Source organism: Naegleria lovaniensis (assembly GCF_003324165.1).
Source record: "Naegleria lovaniensis strain ATCC 30569 chromosome Unknown tig073, whole genome shotgun sequence".
NCBI lineage: Eukaryota > Heterolobosea > Eutetramitea > Acrasida > Naegleriidae > Naegleria > Naegleria lovaniensis.
The window spans coordinates 4-13,964 of NW_025407892.1; the positions used below are offsets into that span (position 1 = coordinate 4).

Genomic DNA, 13,961 nt, shown 5'->3' on the forward strand with positions numbered 1-13,961 from the left:
CATCAACAACAGGAGCTTTGAACCAAAGAGATTCCTCTGTGCATTGTGTTTTTTTATTACCAGAACAATAACAAGTTATTAGAAACAAGAAGACCTTGTAAAAATCCGAGAAGAATCAATTCTCTTTGAAGGATATATTTGAAAGTTTTAATTCATCTTCAATAACAACAACTCTTCATACACAGGAGACTATTGGAAAATGACGGACGAGAGGACCAAGCCGGGGCTTCTTCCTGTTCGTTAGCAACCTCATCATCTATAATAACCACAACCATAACAACAACGACCGAGATGTCCAATCACTCCTCTAACCTGAATCATCATAAAAACAACAACAACAACAACTCTTTAACGCCTAGTTTGAATCATCAAGTTGATTTACCAATTTTAACGACATTGGGAGATTTGGAGAACAAACGGCCGTCCAACTCTCATCAAGCCTCTTCTTCTTCATGTTCCAACATTCCCTCAGCTTTTGATCGTGTGGATTCTCTTCTTCTTTCTCGAGAAGAATCACTCCATTCCACTCTACCTTCTGATCATCCACATGATGACAAACAATCAAATCATCCTCATCATCATCATCATCATCATCATCATGCGAAGAACACTTCTTCCATAACATCTTCTTCATGTACGACCACCCTCATAACAGCAACAACGACTTCACCCACCACCACGCATCAGTCCTTGGAATCCCTTTCCAACACATCTTCCATGTCCTCTCCACCCTGTCTTGATCAGCAGCTCAGCAGTACAGAAGAAGAAGAAGCACACACCACAATGTCCATCATGATGGAAACAAACCAAGCAGCAACCAGGACACCACTCGAAACGACCACCACGATTGAACGAGAGCCCGAATTGACTGCGAGTACGGCCACGACGACAAAACCTCACACCAGAGTTCCTTCTCATTCCACATCCTCTCTTGTTGCATTGATGCCATCATCCCATAATGATGATAATACTGATCTCTGCGCAGTTTCCATGAGAACTTGTCTGGAAATCAATCGAATGCATGATGAAACTCCCAATCAGCGCCATACAACGTCGCCACTACATGATGATTCATCCGTAGCTACTCAAACTTTGACGTTAAACACAACACTTTCATCCACTCTTCCTTCCAATCACAACTCAACAACATTGGTAGAAGCTTCATGCAACAGTTCTTCTACTAGCGCCAACATGGATCACAAAACGACCATTCACGAAAACAGTGAATGGTCACCTCTAGTCTTTTCAGAAGAGACAACACCCGTAACCAACACTTCTCCATTCACAACTAGTTTATTCGAAGATCTTCCTCGATTCATTCAGACCAAGTCGAGGACAAAATTGACACAACTCGAAGATGACATGCTGGGATTGATACTCACCTACTGCGATATTTCTCAATTTGAGAGTTTGGCATCGACATGCCGATTGTTTTACCACAAATTTTCTCTGAGCTACATGTTTCAAGATGTTTTCACAAAAGTGACAAAACCTTCGAGGAGAAATGTTTCATCTATACCTTCAGACCTGACACATGTAAGCCCTTTCCTGAAACAAGTTCTACGCCAAATGTATCATCCAGTGATATTTGTTCCACTTCGATGCATGCAATTTAATGCATACACTCTCTTTAAGGACGCAATTATTGATTATTGGGTGAAAGAGTATGGCTTTAGACGTTTAAATGATGCTGAGGTCGAGGTCGATGTGGATCTTTCCAAACCTATTCCTTGGCTTGATGAATTGGAAAAGATTATTAACAGACCTCAAGAATCGCTATCTGCTCAAAAACAACAAGAATCTACGGTCATTATTGAGACCATTGAGAACAGTACTGGTAGTAGCAGTTTTGGTGGTGCTCGCAACACGGCCAATTCCAAACCATTTGTGAACGTTATGGAACCTTCTCAAACATTGTCAAGGGGAAGAAGAGGAAGTCAACAGGTGCAACAACGTACTGTTAGTAGTGACGACAGCAACAAGTCAAACACCACACAAACAAACAACACTGCAAATATTCTTCTCGAACGTTTAAAGACAATTCTTGAGGTCAGAAATTCTGCACCACTCTTCAAGTATCAAACTGTGAGCAACAAGTTTACAGATGCCAATGAGATAGATGCCACAGATACACAGAGAAATGTTCTCAATAATAGTACTCGCCATCTCATTGTAGTCAATCATTGGAAAGCCTTTGACAAGTTTACACTTCATATTGACTTTCAGTTTCCCACTCATGAACGCAATTTCAGCTTTGTGGAAATGCCTGAAATTACTCTCTATTATCACAACTTTAGATCACTCGATGGTAATCCAAGAAAGGACCTTATTGAGATCTCGTCAGGCTCTGTTTTCAAAGACGGTGTGAATGGAAAGGTCTACCAATTTGATGCTTCGAAAGAGTCATCATCTTTACCCACTCATCAACATTCTGCCACTCCTCTCGAATGCAAAAATCAGTCGTCGTTGTCGACTAGTCACGCCTCAATTCATAACCGATCGATTCATTCCCCCAAATCTCGTTATTCCAACAATAACGCGCCTAACAACAACAACAAACCATCCTCAGCATCTCTTCATTCCACCACTACCATTTCCAATGCTACCATTTCCCAGACAACTGTCACCTCTCCCTCTCCTGCCAATACTTCCAATAATCTAAGTAATTCTAATCCTCAGAGGTCTGCACCATCACCACCAGCCAGCAATCGAAAGTCGTCCCTCCTGCGTTGGTCTTTGAAATCTTCAACCCCCAACAATAATCAAAGCGCTACAAGTGTCACGAATAGTAACCCCACACATTCCATCGACAATCGCAAAAGAGATTTGGAAATGAGGAATGAGATTGCTCAAATTATTATGAACTCTTATGAAACCTCGCAGCACTTTGATTATGATGTTTCAAAGGTTTCTCGAATGCTACTCTATTTCATTTTGCATGATTTCACTCCAAGATTCTTTTCTGATTACTTTTCTCCAAAGATTGCCGCATTGGAATCCAAAACACAGCAAGCAAAATTGCAACATTTGATGGACAATTACGAAAAAACAGACCCTGAGCTTGCAATGGACTTTTTAACAATCAACAAGAACCAACTCAAGAGCTATAGAAATAAGATGGTCAAGCGACATACGCACCGAGTGGCTAAACAGCACACGGTTAAAGATAATTGTATTTCACTGGTGAGAAATCTTACCAAACTGATGCCCTACGTGAATTACAATAGATTGAGCTTGCAACAGAGAGAAGCTATTTTGAGAACTTTTCTTCTCAATCATGTGAACCCAAACGATTTTCTTGCAACGAGCGATCAACTATTCATGAGCAGTTCATTTTCTGGACTTCCATCGCTCACAACAGAAAAACCTTTCCATGTTCAGGTCATGAATAGAACATGTCGCATGAGAGACGATCAACATGCACTTCCATTCTCTCGATATCTTGCAAACTTTATTGATTTTGAGGAACTTCAATTACTGGGTGCCATGAATGCCTCTCCAGAAATGCCCTTCTCTGTTTTTCATATTTATTTCGATGTTCTTTTTAATGAGAAAATTGCACACCATTCGATTGCTTCCGACTTTCCTCAACATCCTGTCAACACAGACAAGATTGTTATTCAGAGACATATTTTAGAAATACCAACAGAGTTTTCTTTGCGATGGACAACCTATCAAACACCCAAAGAATCCAAAGATACTTCTAATCTGAGTACAGCATCTTCGAGATCGGTGTGGAATCCTTTGTGGAAGTTTATATCCCTCTTCACATTTTGCTCTTGTACTTCAGCTTAATTCAAGAGCTGTTTTAAACGTCAAGAGTTGCAGCTCTTGTTGATAATAAAAGTACATGTTGCATCAGTGAACATGACATGCTAATCTTCTTTGAATGGCACTTGAACAATTGATTTGCCCTTTCATTTCGGTGCAAAACTCATGTTGTATTCTGCAACTTCAGATAAACTGATTAAAGCTTTGAGGTCCTTAAAGCTCGCAATCACAAAGTCAATCACTTTCATTGAGGACGAATTCAACCCCATGATTCAAAAAATGAGCTTTTGTTATGACATGGTACTTGTCTATGGTTGCGTACGTGGATGGCAAAGACCTGAATTCATTCAAAGGATCAAGAGATTCATTCCAAGAGACTTGGTTCATACCAAGCTTGGTATTGCTTTTAATGATGATTTTGATTTTGAAAAACAGAGAAAGAAATGGAGACCAATAAAATTTGATGACGATGAAATTTATGAGGAGCTCTTGGAGAAGGGGCAACAGAATCATCTATTAGAACTATTGAACATTGATTCAAAGAAATTCATGTTCGTCTACGACGCCGGTGATAAGGAACTCCATTTAATCCTTAGAAGGATTCACATTGAAATGTGGAAGAAAATTAATTTTGATTTTAAGGATGGAAATGTTTTGTACAATGAATTTGCTGACGATGACGGAAAATCATTTTACCGTTCGGTGGATGCACCAACTCTTGAAGAAATTGAATTGCTTCGAAAATACTCTGAGAAACTGGGTAAAGAGAGTATTTCTTCTTACATGTGTCTTCGTTACGAAAATTAATAAAATAGTTTCTGTGAGATTAAGGGATATACTTTCAACTAAATATTTATTCCCTCAATTCAAAACATTTTGAAAGGCAACAATAGAACAGCAGCAGTTGAACTAACGCAAAATTTCGTGTTGCGCTTATTTTTCATCAACTCTTGAGCCAATCTCGGGTATTTTCCTCCAACACAAAAAGACTTCTTTTGTTGTTCGTGGTTGCTGTTGGTGCACCAATTAACACACATCATACGAAAAAACAGAACCAACCTCGCTTGCACCTACTGCTGAAAATTTCCGTTCAAAAGTTTGAACCACCACAAGCACATTCCGTGTAGAGTTCATAACTTTTGTGCAATAGTATTAATAATAATCATAATAGTAATAGACATCATAACAAGTACGGGTTGGCTCAATTTCTGCTACTGCAATTCTGAGTTTGTTGAAATAATTTCCGAGAAAGAACACACGTTGCACAGTCTTCACAAGAGCTATTCGAGAATAACAACAACAGCAATAATTCGTCCATCATCTCTCTACGGAACGCGTAATGAATGAGAAGGAAGAAGTAAACCTTTCAACCGAAACCAAGCACAAGCCTGTTCCGATAAAACCCAAAGAAGAAACACACAATGGCTGGATGAAGAATGTACAGAAACACACAACAATCCCAATCTCAGAAAGAGCTCATCCAACAGTTCCATCCCCTAGTTTAAACCGACCCGTAGAGAAACAACGTGTTAATTTTCATCCACAACACATTCATGATGATGAGGAACCGCCATCATATAAGGCTCTTTGGTTCAATAATGAATATAGTATTAGCAGTAGCGAGAGTGAGCATGCCGATGAAGAAACATTCACTTCAAGTACTTCAAGCTCTACTGCCGACAACTTCTTGTTTGATGAAATGGATGATGAACATTCTCCCGATTTGGCATCTAGTATCTCTGAGCGAGATAATAACAACAGAAATGACAAGGGTCATCAACAGCAGCATTCACAAAATAATCTCAACAACAAAAGAAACACTTCTGCTTCAGCTGGTGCTGGCACAACTAGTACTACAACAACAACTGCTGGTTTGAAGACTCACACACGACACCACCGAATGTGTTCCTTATCATCCCCAATGACCACAATGACGCCATTGCACAAATCTCAATCGTTGACCACACATTCCAAGAATTCATTCTTGGCGACTAATAGTAGTGGGGATCCTCTTGAGGAAGACAGTAGCCCTGCTCTCTCAGAAATTGTGTCACGACGAAGAAATTCCATTGATGAGACGCAACTATTTACTTCGTCGTCATCCAATAAGTTAAAATGCAAACAAAAGACGAAAAGGAGAAGAAAGAGTTCAAAGAAGATGCAATCGCCACCCTTATCATCTTCGTCACAGCCTCGATCTCTCACGATCGCTGCTGAGATGGCCTGTTCTCCAGTCAAGTCCTCTCTCTATGAACTGCACGATGAGTCATTTCAAATCTCAATTAACATTCATCATATGGAAGAAGCATTTGAATCGATTTTACAAATTGCTCCCTCAATCGAGAGCATGAGAGAAATGAAACGAGAGCTATTTCTCTCAGCCTATGGCGTCTACTTGTTTTTGTATGATCGTTTACTGGATCCCAATCTCGATATGAGTGGAGAAAATCATGAGGCACAAATGGAGAGGTTAAATTTGGTGAGAATTACAAAACTAATGATGCGACTAGTGATGAAAAATTTTGTCAATCTTGTGGCTTCGAATTCAAACGAGTCTAATATTGGATTGGAATTGAACATTTTCAACGAATGCTTGGCTCCAACCAACATCAAAAAACAAACTGAGGAGTTTTTAGAAAATCCTCTCGAATCGGCAAATATAATTAATTTTCAACTACTTGCCACATCCCCAGATAAAACAATGAGGGAGAAAATATTGAACACAATATTTAGAAATCTAAAACAGACAGGTTTTGTTGCATGTCTAAGACTAGGGCCTGATATTGTGGGCATTGATTATTTCATTTTTGCTTTTTACTTTGTAGAACATGTCTTCTACTCTAGAGATATTAATCACTTGGAATCCTTCTCAGAAGAATTACTGGAATGTATTCGACTGTTCGAAAATATGACCCATCGAAATGGTGATTCTTTCTCCCATCAAGAAGGTATTCGCATTGCTGAGAAAGGATTGCATGCCAAGGATTTTTTTGGAAGTTCAAACGACAATATTATTTTAACGTTTAAGGATTGGGAAACGGGTGTGGAAATTTCTCTCAATGCTTGCATGACACTTGTGCAGTCCATGTTGCTCTACTTATTCGATCAAGATCGAAGGCATGAAGCGTTTTTATTAGCGCTTCATGCTGTGGACATGGATCCTAAAAACATTTATGCTCTTCTCTTGTTGTACTATTACATGACGGAGGATGGATTTACAAGCAATAATACGCCATCGTCACCACCAACGTCCCCCAAGAACGCCACCTCTCCCATGAAAGGTATTGACATGATTGAACGTATGGAAACAATCATTAAGGAACACGGTCAATTGCCCTGTGAACATCCACATTTTTTCCCGTTGTTGGATGTGAAAGAGCATGCACAGTTGTTATGGAATAAAAAGTCGAATGGACGCTAGTTGTGTGTGGTGAAACGGTACTTCTGCACTGTCATCATCTAGTTCTTCCTTACCACCGGAACATTGAGACGAAACTGAGCGAAAAAGGAACTTGACAAGCATGAGTAGGGAATGGAGTGAGATGGGAAGTCACCTCGCAAAAAGCACTGAGTATCACGCTCGTGATAAACAACAAACAAATGAAACGAGCAGCTCCTTGCCATTACAACTCGGTCTTGAAACACAAATCTCCAAAACTCAACAATCACTTGGTTACAATTAATTTAATTGATTTTCATCATCTTGTGGAATCATCACCGAACACCATTTCTTGTGCTTTCCTTAATTTTTTATATCAACGTTTGAAAACAAAATTTGAAAATCAATCGAAAGGTTTCAGTAAATATTTACAGACAAGACACCAGTGGATACAACAAAACCGTGATATTCCCATTGAATTCATGAACGATCGGGAGTATGTGGAAAATTATGGCGCGACCCGTTCTAGTTTTGGGCATGAGGTCCAATGGTTGACACAACGAATGGGCGTTTCAGAATTGTTTGAAAATAATCAAAAACAAGCCGAAGTTATTGGAAATATTGAATTTTGGAGACCTTTTAAAATTGGAATCTTGCAACTTGTTGCTTCAGAGCGATTAACAATCCTGAAATTCGTTCCAAAAGCACTTTTACTTGAATGGAAAGTAGAATTGTCAATAATCTTTCCAAGATATTATGATTTCAACTTTTTATTTGATTTGGATGATTTTGATCAAGCAAAGTTAGCATTGGGAGATGGTCGTTGCTTATTAGCTCAGCTATCCGAAAGATTGAGAGACAATGAAGAAATGGTCATGCATGCAATCCGTTGTAATCCTTCAAAGAACTGCACGTTATATGCTTCTGAAAGATTGAAACAAGATCGAAGATTCAGTATGCAATCACTTCGATTTTACGCAGACAATGATTCATGGTTGCCAATTGAATTGGAAAATGATAAAGAATTCATTCTTGAATTACTGAATACTCCAATCACTGACATGTATGGGAATATTCAAGAAGACATGATCCAATCATGTGTTCCTCAACTCATAGACAAGCTACCAACAAGTATTCTCAATGAACTACCTGTAAATGTCAAGTTGCATGTTTTTCTACAATCATTTCTCAAAGATGTCTGGTGTCAGAGCCTTAAAGATGTATGGAAAGAAGGTTTACAAATACTGTATGAATTACCTGACGAATATTATCGAGTACACACGAATTATCAACAACGAAAACAATTGAGGAGAGGTCGGTTTGCAACCTCAATGAACAATGTACTCGAAAACGATCCTTTGAAAACGTTATGGGAACAAGTACTGACACGAATGTACAAGTATGATTGTGCTGCGGAAGACTTTTTGGATGAAGAATGTTTTTGGAGACGAGAGGATTGGGAGCTGTTTTTTCAATTTGCTCCACTTGAGATGAGAAATGATAGAAACTTTGCGATCCAAGCTGTCAAGGCACACGGATTATTCTTTCACCATATTTTGCCCAAATTCCAAAACGACAGACAATTTGTTTTAAAAGTACTTGACGCGCATGGGAATCTATTGAATGACGTTTTGGAACATTTTTTAAATGACAAGCAAGTCATTTTAACAGCATTGCAAAGTAGAAACCCATGCTCATTTTCTGACATTCCAACACAATTTCATGACGATAGGGATTGTTTTTGGGCAGCCATTGAAAACAATGCTTGTTATGTGAGTGATGCACTCGAAATATTTCAAAGATTTTTTGAACCGAGTGATCGAGAAGGAATAATTGATATCATCAAGAGAAATGGAAAGGTTTTCATGCATGTACCAGGTCATTTATTAATGGATGCTGACTTTATCTTGCAATGTGTGAAAGCAAATCCCACCATAGTTGACCGTATTCTCTCCGCTAAAGTTTTGTTAACCTCTGAAATTGTAACAGAATGTATGAAGTATTGTGGAACAATCACAGAAAAACTCACTCTCTTTCTTAAAAAGAGTCATAAAGTTCAACTCGTTCAAAAGTTGACGTTCCATGAAGCGGTAACGTTGTTCAAGGATTTGAAAAAGAAGAGATTGGAATTGGAATATTGTGGATGCGACATTCCTGAATCTTACTTGTTAAAAGAGCCAATCCAAGTTTTAGATGTGCCAGAAGTAAGTCTAAGGTTAGATTTGGGACGTGTATGGGACCCGCTTTCGAGAGGAAGGACGTATCTCAAGTGGAAAGATTACTTGTTTGGAAATGCAACTTGGGAAAGTTTTTTTGAAAGAAATGATCCTTCAGTGTGAAAAAAGTCTTTTTCGAAATTCTTAATGATTTAATTTTGATGCAATGGAATAAACTCTGAAGTAATTACTTTTGTGGTTCTCTTCTACAGGACCGAGCTTATTTACAGCAATCTCTGTAATGCCTTTGAGATCAATTCATGATATAAACCCTTAGGATCAATCCTTTCATGACAATCTCCATATGGTTCGGAGTGAACTCGTGCGGTCACCTTAAATCCTGGTTCTTCATCAGAATTTCCCTTCACACACTCCAACAAATGAGTATAGTGAATCAAGGAAACAATTTTCACCTCAGTCGCCCAAGTCTCATGAATTTTCAAGTTCAAATCCGAACAAGTCAAAGTGTGTCTAAAACACATGGGTACATAAAACATGACTGCATTTGGTTTCGTCATGAAGAGTGACATGTACGAAGCAGCTCCCTGTGTGGAAATATAAACATCTAAATCTCCAAAAAATTGTACTTGTTCCTCAAACGACATTCTCTCCAATTTCAAATTCACAATTTCCACACGTTCATATTTGGGTTCATGTTTCCCTCGAACACTATTGGCCAATTCCAACATTTCACTTTCCGTGACATTCTGTCTTAAATAATTGACAATCTTGTCGACATTAATAATAGCATCTCGATTGATCGAATGCAATGGTTTGTTCTGAATCGCAATTCTGAACACTTTTGAAAACTTCTTCTGAGGTTTTACATTCAATTGTCTCAACAAGTACTTTCGAAATAAGGTAATGACAGATTCTCGTCCCTCAATAAAGCTATACATGGAACCAGTCGATCCAACAATGAAACTCGAAAAACAAGTATCCATTTCATGTGCATGTGCATCATTGGGATTCATTCCATGAAATTCACATGGAGCTTTCTTAATAAAAGATCCTTCGACATGATTGGAACCTTGTTGTAATGGTTCTAAATTGGTCATTCTTCGAGCCCATTCTAGAGAACTATTCGTTGCTAAATCTCCGTGTAATTTTACAAGTTCAGGTGTTCGAGTGTCTCCTGGAATTTTAGGATACATGTCATCCATAAAGAGTAAATGACTGTCAGGACTCACATAATCAAAATTAATCATCGAGTTGAAGACGAGAGCAAAATTATCCAAAATTGCATGACCAATATTACTCGTGGCATGTCTCGAAGTACCAAATGTTGGTTTTTCAATCCATTTGAAATTTTTTGACAACTCCATGACATTTGAATTTCCCAAATTAGGAACAGTTCCATTCACTCCTCGAACTAACACTGCACTTGGAGGATCCAACACTTTGATTCTCACTCGATGAATATCTCCAGTCAACGCATGATACGAATTGGTTTGTACCCAAACTTTTTCACTCTTCTCTTTCGCATGTGGAGATTTTGAAAATAAAATCCATTCGCCTTTTCGATTGAAACAAATATTTTCAAATAAACAAGTGGTGAATAGATGAGCAAAATGTTTTCGTTCCAAATCGAGTCGATATCGAATGCATCGATAAGAACTTTGAAAGGTCGAAGTGAAATTTTCAAATAAACCAAATTCCTCAATTACCTTTTTAGGAAGGTGTTGTTGTTCCAAAGATTTTTTCAATGATGATGATGATGATACTGATACCATATCCTTGAGAATGAATGGTTGGAAAACTTCCAGAACCGACGGTGGTCGATATCCTTTTAAAAAAGAAAATCCAGAAAATACATGTTTTTGTATTCGCCATGAAGTTTCATTCCAATGGCCATTGGTTGAATTTTGTTCAAGAAGTGTTTGATTTTGATGATGAATGAACATTTGTGATGGAAATGATCCATGATGATTTTGAATCTTTTTCAACAAGAACAAGTTCAAAAACAATGCACTCGTTCCCAACCATACAATCCACAAGATTTTGGATGTTAGAAATCGAAAGGAATGTATGAAGGAAGTGGTCGTATTGGGACATGCGTTAGAGAGGAGGGTTGTTGTTGTTGTTGTTGTTGTAGTGGAGGTGATGGAAGGATTTGAAAAGTTTGTTACAAGCTTGGATTTTAATTGGGAATATACAAAATGACATGTTGAGAGAAGATTGGAAAAGATGACAACAAGAATAACACGTATGGATGAGAGCCACGATTGCAATTGATAGGAAGAGGATTGAAGCAAAGAGAGGATGAGTGGTAGTATATTGTTGTTGTTGTTGTTGGGATTATTCATGTTGGGATGATTGTTGTTGCAAGGATTGGGTGGGTTCATTGTTGAGAACTATGATTCGAATGTGATTGTGTTGTTGTGATTCGTGTGATTGTGTTATTATGATTCGTGTTGTTGAGATTGCAATGACACCGAGTTTGTTTTTTTAGAATGTTTCTGTTTGCATGAAGGAGTTGAATTGGAAAAAGGTTTTTTCCGCGAAAGCTGTCATCCATCTCGGCGGCTGTGTTGCTTTTGGGAGAGTTCAAAACATCGAATGAACTAGGTAGATCTACAACACAAATGAGCGCCGTTCATGGTCAGGTTTACGAATACTAACAGGTGTTGACAACACCGTTGAATGGTGAGGAATTCTTGTTATTATTCCATTGGTTCGACCTTTAGACAATAATTTACAACGAACAACTCCGAATTCTTTGATACGATGTCACGGACATTTTCTTCGAAAAAATACTTCATTACCATTTAGCATCCAAGAGATACACTTAGAACCTTACAATTGTAGGAGAGAAGTGACTCAGTGGTGTTTCTTAATTTCGTAAAGAAGTGTTTCGAAATGCGAGAATTCTTGTTGTCAAAGGTTGGCAATTAAGTCGTCACCATGAAATGATATCCCTATTTACTTTCATTTGAATCGATAAACAAATTCCCTCGTTCGAGTTGTAATCGTTCAATGGCATCGAAGAGTGCCTTGATGTTTCCTTTACCAAAGCCACTGTTTCCTCTTCGTGAAATTATTTCAAAATAGAAGGTTGGTCTGTCTTCGATTGGTTTGGTAAATGTTTGTAAAAGATAACGGAAATTATTACTGTGTGAAGAGGAATTCTCGGCAGTGTCTTCTAAATCTTGATCTTTTGGAAATACAATGCCATCCACAAGAATGGTATTCTCTTCTAAGAGAGCCCAATCTTCAACAACCATGTTATAGAGCTCTGCTTTCTCTTCTCTCCATGTCTTGTAATATGTGGGAGGTACAGATATGTAATCAACTCCAACCTTTCTTGATTTGGACACGGCATTGATAATATCTTCTGTGTGAACAGCCAAATGTGCCACACCAGGTCCGTCATGATAATCCAAAAATTCCTGAATTTGACTCTTTGAGTGTTTGGTGTTCACTGGTTCTATCAAGACAAATTTAATCATTTTCTTCATGACCTTCGAAGCAATAAGTTCTCTTCTTTCGTGTAATTCCTTCTCACTGATGGTGTTTCTGTCATCTTCTCCGAGTCCGTGTAGCTCAATATGTCTATTCAGAGAGGAAAGTAATGAGGGTGCCACAACCATGGTTGTTAAGCCACCCAAATCCTTTTCTGAACTCTTAATTTGAATTCCTTTTTGTTGATCCTCATCATCATTATTGTAGAAACGTTCAAATCCTAAAGCTTGTGAATACCATCCAATTAATTCAACCAAAGTTCCCTTAGGAATGGCAATTGCAAAATGATCCAAATATTCCAAATAATTACCAATGCTCGACACGTTTCGTTTACAAGTATTCTTAAAGGAAGGTAAAAAGACACCCTGTTGTTCCTCCTCATAATGTTGATGATTGGAATGTCCATTACAATGAGCTTGATGCGAAAATGGTGAAGCTTTTTGATGATCTCGATTGATGAGTGTATGAATCCAAGCCTTCTCTCCGAACTGAGTCGCCACACAAGCAAACTCTATATAATCCTCATCATCGGAATGATTACAGTAAATTCTTGTAGGAGGAGAAAGTGGAATGGTTTTTGGATGTTTGCAAGCTTGTTCAAAAGCCTTCTCAACATTGCTCACTAACAAGGCCAAGTCATGAGCATGATTACTTCCGTGGGATTGAATAGATTCATAGAATTTGTAAATGGGATCATTCTGTATGTATGGAGAATCACTCGTGGTGGTGGTTGAATTGTTATGAATTGTATTGTAGTTGTTATCGTGATGATGATGATGGTTGGTGGATGAGCCAATCCTATGATGTCGGCAATGACTCAAATTCGTATATAAATAGGGATGTAATTGGGTGTTCAATTCCAATCTACAGGGAGCCTTATGAAGAGCCGATGTAAAGGCCAGTATAATTTCATTCTGTCTTACCACATGAGTACAAAAATCCTTGTTTCCAGTTTCAAGACCTTCATAGGCCATCGGAGTGAATCCGAGATGAGAGCAATAATAGGCCGAGGATTGAAGAGCGTTATCGACATGGAAACGAACGTGGTCGACTCCAATCACATAACTATTTAAATTTCCGTTCATTAGTCAGCAATAATTGTTGTTCGGATGTTGTTGAAAGATGTCAGTGTT

At 38.3% G+C, this 13,961-nt stretch overlaps 6 protein-coding genes across 6 annotated transcripts; 4 read left to right on the plus strand and 2 right to left on the minus strand.

Moving 5' to 3' along the window:
- Positions 1–291: 291 nt before the first annotated feature.
- Positions 292–3,795, plus strand: C9374_013630 (uncharacterized protein; the record flags this gene model as incomplete). The annotated part of the gene is made up of 1 exon (XM_044689528.1): positions 292–3,795. The coding sequence occupies one exon, from the start codon at positions 292–294 to the stop codon at positions 3,793–3,795; it is 3,504 nt and encodes a 1,167-aa protein (XP_044541850.1).
- Positions 3,796–4,050: 255 nt separating this feature from the next.
- On the plus strand, positions 4,051–4,578 carry C9374_013631 (uncharacterized protein; the record flags this gene model as incomplete). Its single annotated transcript, XM_044689529.1, has 1 exon — positions 4,051–4,578. One exon carries the CDS (start codon positions 4,051–4,053, stop codon positions 4,576–4,578), a length of 528 nt encoding a protein of 175 aa, XP_044541851.1.
- A 532-nt stretch (positions 4,579–5,110) lies between these two features.
- On the plus strand, positions 5,111–7,192 carry C9374_013632 (uncharacterized protein; the record flags this gene model as incomplete). Its single annotated transcript, XM_044689530.1, has 1 exon — positions 5,111–7,192. One exon carries the CDS (start codon positions 5,111–5,113, stop codon positions 7,190–7,192), a length of 2,082 nt encoding a protein of 693 aa, XP_044541852.1.
- Positions 7,193–7,371: 179 nt separating this feature from the next.
- On the plus strand, positions 7,372–9,489 carry C9374_013633 (uncharacterized protein; the record flags this gene model as incomplete). The annotated part of the gene is made up of 1 exon (XM_044689531.1): positions 7,372–9,489. The coding sequence occupies one exon, from the start codon at positions 7,372–7,374 to the stop codon at positions 9,487–9,489; it is 2,118 nt and encodes a 705-aa protein (XP_044541853.1).
- Positions 9,490–9,590: 101 nt separating this feature from the next.
- C9374_013634 (uncharacterized protein) lies at positions 9,591–11,672 on the minus strand (the record flags this gene model as incomplete). Its single annotated transcript, XM_044689532.1, has 1 exon — positions 9,591–11,672. One exon carries the CDS (start codon positions 11,670–11,672, stop codon positions 9,591–9,593), a length of 2,082 nt encoding a protein of 693 aa, XP_044541854.1.
- Positions 11,673–12,284: 612 nt separating this feature from the next.
- Positions 12,285–13,913, minus strand: C9374_013635 (uncharacterized protein; the record flags this gene model as incomplete). The annotated part of the gene is made up of 1 exon (XM_044689533.1): positions 12,285–13,913. The coding sequence occupies one exon, from the start codon at positions 13,911–13,913 to the stop codon at positions 12,285–12,287; it is 1,629 nt and encodes a 542-aa protein (XP_044541855.1).
- Positions 13,914–13,961: the final 48 nt, after the last annotated feature.